Raw genomic sequence first — 7,406 nt, forward strand, 5'->3', positions numbered from 1 at the left:
TGGCAGCTGCCCCACCACAGCCAATAAAGACAGCGCTCTGCTTCGTAGGTCAGACCTGGTTAGAGCGTTGTTAGGCACACGTTGCATCCAAACAGAACCAGCTTTGGCACAAATCAATGGGATTTCTTCTCTTGTAGGATTAAAGGATTACTCTGCATTATCAAAGGGGGTTTACTTTAAAATAAGAAAATTGCTCATCTTCACGCAGCAGACAGTAAAATCAGTTACTGGCAGGATAATGGACAATCAGGATGTAATGCTCTCAGAAAGCTGCTAACTTCAAGGTTGCCCTGCAACCTAAAAGCATAATCTTCCGCTTTGCAAACTGAGACAGTGTCACAAAGTAATTCAGGGCCTCATCAAGGACTATGCAGAACCAGAAATACCATCTTTACACCAGGGTACCAAATACTGGGAAAAGATATTGATGGGATTGTCCTGAGAGAACACATGAAAAAGAAACAAACTGCAGAGACTGTACTTAGGGGCACAACAAAAGAGCATATAGAAAAAATGAGGTAGTGAGAGCCAGAAGATTCAAGAAACAGTCATGGCAGCCTACAAGATGAAAATCAAGAGGCATATAACTGTCTATCATGACACAAAATTTCCAGCCCTTTTAACAGGCAATACATCCCCGGTGGCAAGCAGAAAGGCTAGGAGGCTTTCCCTGGCTCGGGCCCACCTTCTGCTCGATCTCCAGGAAGCGCCTCAGGTCTTCTGTATCCAGGTAGTCCTTGTGGTTGCTGTAGGTGAGCATTAGCAGGTACAAATCACGTCGTGTTGACATCATCTTATAGAAGGCACAGAACTCATCAAAGCCCAGCGTGCCCTGGTTATCGTCCGTATCAGCCTCCTGCATTACACAGCAATAAGGCAATGAGACACCCGAGTGCCCAGCAACAGCCTGAGCAAACTTTAAACAAACAAGCTCCTGCAGGAGAATAAAGCAACACTGGAATTAAACGCAAGTTCATTCTGCCTGACATGGCTCTACACTGCTGCAACAGAAATCTTTCATCAGTCTTAAACGGACTGCAAGCAGCCCAGGAGTTGAACAACCTCAGTAACTACTTAGAATAAAAGATGACTCTGTCTTCAAGCACCACAGAGAGCAGAATTACCTCTGCCTTACCACAGATCTTTGCATGACCAGAGGAAAGTCACTTATTCCTACTTCAGTTTTGTGGAATGGGGCTCAGAACTTTCATCATCATCACGGCTTGGCTTCGCGAGTGAAGATCTGGGAAGGGCTTTTCCCACGCTCACTGCAGCGATGAGTGCACCCTTCGGGCCTGCGCAGTGGATTTTTTAGGTGAGGCGCAGCGTGCACGGAACTGGCTCCACCCTTTACACCTGAGGTTCATCTGCCAGGGCCTAGCGAGCTTGGATGGTGACAGCGAAGTCCTCGGGTCGTAGGTTTGTTTAGAGTATCCTTCTCTTAGATGGATGCCTTACAAGGCTAAATGAGCTCCATCTGCCCGGGTTTGGAATCAGAGTTGTCCTTCTCCTAGGATGGTGCCCGAAGGCTAGTGAGCCCATCCTGCCCGTGGACACACTTTGTCTGACCCTTCAGCTGAGACCTGTCTGGCTTGGGAGACCCCACCGGAGGCACATGCCACCACCAGCACAGCTCTCAACCTCACAAGGGCACACAAGCTCTTTCCCCACGGCAATGGGGTGCCTGTGAAAGAGTCACTGCTCTACCTCCGGACATCACAGACCCGGGCACGGGGCGGCCAGGGCCTGCCAAGAACAGGAGTCCTGGAGGGGAGCTCAGAACTTTACATATTCAGCTACACACAACGCTGTGGCCAGATTCAGACTGTCTAGGAAGCCACTGGTAGATGGGTATTTGATCCCTCCAGTGCCACTGAAATTCCAGTATTTAGTTTTCTGTTAAACAATCTCTCCCAGTCACTCCCAGAGAACATTATTCAAAACACCAGAGCTGCTGGAAAACTATGCTGAGATGTCCCTGACTGAGCGTAGTGCAAAAGTCACAGTAGTTCAGTCTGCTGAAAACTATTGATTCAACTTCTGCTTAGGGCCCTCTCACAACAGACTCCTTGACTACAAACGCAGTCCCACCTGCACAGTTCAGCTGCCCAATCAACTGGGTCAAGGGCAGAAGAATGCAACGGCAAACAAACAGCTCTTAGCAGAGCAAACACCGTCACAGACACAGAAGTCTGCATACTGGGTGCTGTATTAGTACCAGTTATGTGAGGATACTGGATACTTAACTATGAGAAAGAACATAATTAGAGGAAGAAACATGAGTGAGTTTCAGATCAACAGGTATAATAAAACCCCAATCTTCGTATGGTCTCTTTATGTTATGCAACACCAGAAGGTACCTGATGTCATACCTTTTTCTGTGAGGTGTTTCTGGAGCTCTTTTTCAGTTTACCAAATGGACTGTGTAGCATCTCTCAGTAGAGTGGGAACAAACCAGCTGCTGAAGTATTTACAACCTCTCCTACTAGGTTTCGTGTTAAATCTCTAACACCTCAATCCTTGTTCTCTTAGGAAAAAAAATATATATATTTTCATTTCTTACCTTAAACATTTGCTTGACTTTTTGTCGGGGTAGGTTCACATTCAGTTTGTGCATTAGCTGGAGCACTTCACTAATACTCAGACTGCCGTCACCATTTTTATCTGCCTCATCAAATGTCTGCTTCAACCACATTGAACAGGAGTTAAGGAACAGCACAGAATGTTAAGGGGTATTACTGAACATTATGTATATATGACTCTTTTCATGTCAGGAAAGCCTGTGTATGAGACCAGGGCTGAACCAAAGTTCAAGGTAACGCACAAGTCTACTCATGTCACTGCGGTAACAGTCTCTGGACTTGCTATGCTCAACGTGCTCGCTCTCCTTACCCACACTGCAGCTCAGAAGCAACTTCTGTTAGTGCTAAGCGAACTGCGATGCTGCACCACACTGTGTCCTCTCTGACCAAATGAAATGGACACTTCGCTCTACACAGGGAGTATCAGAAGGAAGACTGTACCTGCTTGTTTTTCAGTCCACTTCAGTCACTCATCTCCAAATCTTGCCCAGAACAAACCTCTTCTCTGTCTCTGGAAACAGGGAATACAATGGGAACCACTTTGAGGCTCTGAGCCTAGTGCAAAACAAATACTTAAAGGAATCCCTGTGCTACTGACAGCTCTCCACCACTGGGAAACACTCTCGGATAGTACAAGAAGGATATTGGTCTCTGGTCCTCTGGCGTTTAGAGAGGCTGTCTTCATCACTGATCCCTGCCATCAGATATTTCAGCCCTGTGATCCAGGTGCGTGCTTCCTCTCCACTGGAAGATACCAGGTCAAGAGATTCCATGTGGTCTCCATAGTAGATGCTGAAACAGCAGTTGGGATCAAAACTGCCATCGGCATAGCGCTGAAAGATCTCCGATTGCTTCCCCTCGCAAACCTCCTGAATGGAGTCGATAGAAACTAGAAAGACAAAAGCATGTAGTTTGTTAATGTCTGTGCATGCCCTAGGCCAGACAGGATGCATTCATCCTGTAGAGAAAAAGCCCAAATCTCACACTGCAAGGTTGCCAATTCACACAGGTTTTGCCTGCAACTCATTTACAACATACTACACTACTACAGCCTGCAGAGCTAACACCAGCAACTTCATCCTCATAAACTCTGAGTCATGAAATTGTTTACTGTCCTTTAAATTCATCTACAACACTCTTCTTGATCACCTGTGAATGAGCCAATTCCTTCACGCTCACTTGTTTATAAGAGGGCAAGACCCCAGGAGGAATCAGAAGAAAGGTTCTGTGGCTGACACTCACTTTTGGCTTTCTCATTCTTTCGAGAGGGTCTCCAGCGAATACAGGACTTGTGCTCATCCAAGTAATAGAATCGGACCAACCCTTTGGAACCGCCACGGAGTTTGACCATCTGGGTGCCAGTTTGCATGGAACTCATACATCTTTCCACTGAAGAGAAAAATAAAGTGAGAGCAGTAATCAGACTTCACTCCCTTTAAAATCGCCATTACAGGAAGAAAACACATCAAGCCGCTGCCAAATTAACAGTTCAAGCCAAAGGACAAGCTTTCCTGTACTCTCTGATAGAAGAGGTCAGGTTATCTGATCAAAAAGTCAGAAATACTTTTGGCAGCCACAGACTTACCTGTAAACGTGAAAGTTTTCACAGCCGTATTAAGAGGTACGAAACACACACATGCTGGCATTGGTACAAGGTACATAACCTGCCTAAGACCACCCTGAATGTTTAATTTGAGCTCCTAAAATATGTAAAGCTTGTGCGGGACACAGTATGAAATTTCACCTGGAAGTTTGGATCTTTGGCCAGCAAAAACTGGAATAGTTCCACCCACGTCAGGAAAGTTATTTTCATTATGCCTCACATTCTGGCCTCTCAAACATACAGGGACCTTGTGGATAACTTCAACAGGTTTTTTTTCACGTTCCTCTGTGAATTCTGGAGAACCTGTCAGCAGTATTGCCGTTTAGAAGCACCATGGCTTCTTACGAAGCAGTTTATATCGTATTCTGTCTATTCAGAATCCAACTAAAAACAAAAACAAAACCATTTTTTCCTGAAGTCTTTCACAGCACGGGAATGAGAACAGCACACTGATGAGAAGACCAGTATACCCGGTTCGCCTTACAGATACCTTCTTTAAGGATTCATTTCCATACTTCAGATAGAAATCTCTTCGTCCTGTAATGAATCATTTTTTGTAAAAAATAGCTTCTATCTATCTTCAACTAAATCTGAAGTTTTCTTCTTGCTTAAATAATATTTTGCACTTCAATAGCACCTTTTTGCAGAATTCAGCTCTCTTTTGATCTAACAAGTTGCCTCAATTTGCATCTGGACAAAATACAGTCATGGAGAGCAGATGGATCTCCGTACTGCGGCAAAAAGCAATGTCACAGCGGAGCAGGAAGCAGCAACGCAGAACACCGGGTTCCGCTCTGTGTTCTCACAGTGACACCAGACTGACACAGCCAAAAGACTCAAAGTGGTTTTTCATAGTTTTTATACTAACATTTATAGTTACTATAAGAAGTTTTTAAGTAACAATAAATAAGAAAACTACACAAATCATAAATCCCTACAATTTGTACTGTACAAAGAAAAAACCCAGTTTCATTTGTATTGTTAGAAATGTGTTTTAAAGTCTGTTAATGAATTATGGTTCAGTAGCATTATTGTCTTTAAGGAGTTTGTGTGTTTGATGTAAATTTGTGAAGGAGTGGGAGTATTTTAGCATGTGAGGATGAACAGAAATTAGAAGGATTGAGTCACTGAGTATTTTTATACATGGACCAGCTTGGTCAAAAGATTCCCATCCAAAGTTCAATAGGCTGCAGGTCACGTTGTGCAGCCTTGGCCCCAGCCAAAGGCCAGCACCATACAACAGTGCCGAGTTCTGCCCTGTTCACAGACTGACGAGATGCACCCTGACGTTATGCTTCAAAACAACCTTCTTCACCACGCTATAGGAGAGGAAAATAGATTTCAGAGGCTTATTTCTCTTCAAGGCAGCCAGAACATGCAACATGTTTGTGAGCCCAGAGAAACCCCTGCAGTACATGTGCACGAAGGGCAAGCTGTTCCCTTCAAATCTGACCAGCCCAAAGCAGCTTTCCCACGTGCAGACAGAGGACTCCCACACTGGTACATTCAGCACTGCAAGTCCATTGAACAACTGCTACGTTTTTCAACAGCCTCACTGCAAATGATCTGTCAGCTCTAACTGGCTCATCAATAGGTTAACCAAAAAACTGAGTGGCTCCAACTGTTCCTACAAGGAGCATCCGTTTCAGTTTAGACAGAAGGCATCAAGCCTTTTTTAAAATAAATATATAAATATAGTAATATAAAAGCATGTAAAATATGTTACATGTATAATATCCAGTACAGTGCGGTGGGAATTCTGCTCAGCTAAAAAGGCCTTGGATTTAGAAGATATTTCAAAAATTTTGCATGTGCATGGTACAACTCAGTTCAGCACACCACTGGCAGAATAAAGGCTCCCAAAACGTCACTTCTGACCCTGAAGACATTCATGCTAGTAATGGTCTAATCGCAGAAGCTTTAACATTAACTGCTGGCTACAGCAACCTAGTTTTGCTCCTTACACAGGCACCTATCCCAATGGCACACATCGGTAGTAATTCAGACTTGACAAGCTGCCTTATGAATCAGATGAAGGGCTGTTAAAACAACCTCTGTTACATGAAGGTTACATGTGGTTCATAATGGAGGCAAACCATCCTTATTTATACTCTTATTTATTTTATATTTATTATAACATATTTGAAGTACAGTCTTTTCCTTACAACATGAACTATTGAAGAAGATACTGGTTCAGTTTTCTCTTAACCAAAAACTGGGCTGTTCTTACAGGGTGGATTTTACTTTAAGCGCACGTGCAGAGAAGAACCCCAACCAAATAATTTCTGTATAGTTCTGCCAGCAACGGCTGGGACAGTGTTTGCTGCGTAAGACTGAATCCATCCTCAGAGTGCACAACCCCGACAAACGAGATGTTAATAGGAGAAGAGATGCCCTTAATCCTGTGGAAATTAGGGTGCTTAACTCGAGGTCAGTCTGCCAGCTTTCCATCTCCTGCTTGAGACTCCATCAGCCATCTGGACGCAGGGAAAGGCAGAAGCAGCATTGGATGGCTCCTCTGGGCCTCTGCAAAAATTCCCATTAGTTTCTAAGCTCTCTATACCTCCAACTTTCTTGTTAAAAAAACCAGCTTTGATTGGTGAGGCTGACAGACTAGCAGGACAAAAATAGTGCTTCCAAAGTGGCTCTGGTCAAGACCACTGCAGATTTCCTTGCAGGACATGAGTGCCTCAAAAAGACTGCTATTAAAGTGCATTTACTGGAACAGGAAACATCTCACCTTTTCAGCCATTTCCAACTAGGTTTGCTGGTTTTCTTTCCTATTTAAAAGAAAGGCTGCTATGAAGCAAAAAGGGCCCCTCCCTCAGTTTGTGAAGCTTCAGAATTCTGCCATTGTATATCAGTACTCAGAACAACCTTCTAAGTGACCTACTATGGAAGAAGAGAACAAAGACACTTCTAAATGCTCAAAGAGCGAAAACTCCAAATATTGCACAATAAATCAAAGAGTTTAAAAGTGCACAGAGAGCAAACCTGTCTTACTTGGGCACGGAGAGGGAGATAGACTCCATCTACACAATAGAACATTTCAGAAGGTCTGCACGTGTCAAAATGCTTTTCCAGAAAAACGTAAAGAAATCAGTAATGAAATTATAACTGAGAAGTTCTTGAAGACCGAAAGAATTGCACTAGCAACCAAGTAGAGATGCAGCCCTGGGCCTGTGTTACTCAAGTTCTTCCTTCCTTTCCGCTTCCCTACA

At 43.9% G+C, this 7,406-nt stretch overlaps 1 protein-coding gene across 1 annotated transcript in view; it reads right to left on the reverse strand.

The window, feature by feature from the left end:
• Positions 1 to 7,406, reverse strand: part of PLCH2 (phospholipase C, eta 2) — a 29,696-nt gene that overhangs the window by 21,989 nt on the left and 301 nt on the right. Inside the window, exons 2-5 of the mRNA XM_010143306.1 lie at positions 3,825 to 3,971; positions 3,228 to 3,471; positions 2,564 to 2,693; positions 686 to 856 (exon numbers count right to left, since the gene is read on the reverse strand). Of these exons, the coding sequence (XP_010141608.1) occupies positions 686 to 856; positions 2,564 to 2,693; positions 3,228 to 3,471; positions 3,825 to 3,960 (681 nt within the window). The 5' untranslated portion in view covers positions 3,961 to 3,971. The remainder of the gene's footprint in view (positions 1 to 685; positions 857 to 2,563; positions 2,694 to 3,227; positions 3,472 to 3,824; positions 3,972 to 7,406) is intronic.

The sequence above is a fragment of the Buceros rhinoceros genome, unplaced genomic scaffold (genome assembly GCF_000710305.1).
Source record: "Buceros rhinoceros silvestris isolate BGI_N320 unplaced genomic scaffold, ASM71030v1 scaffold16729, whole genome shotgun sequence".
NCBI lineage: Eukaryota > Metazoa > Chordata > Aves > Bucerotiformes > Bucerotidae > Buceros > Buceros rhinoceros.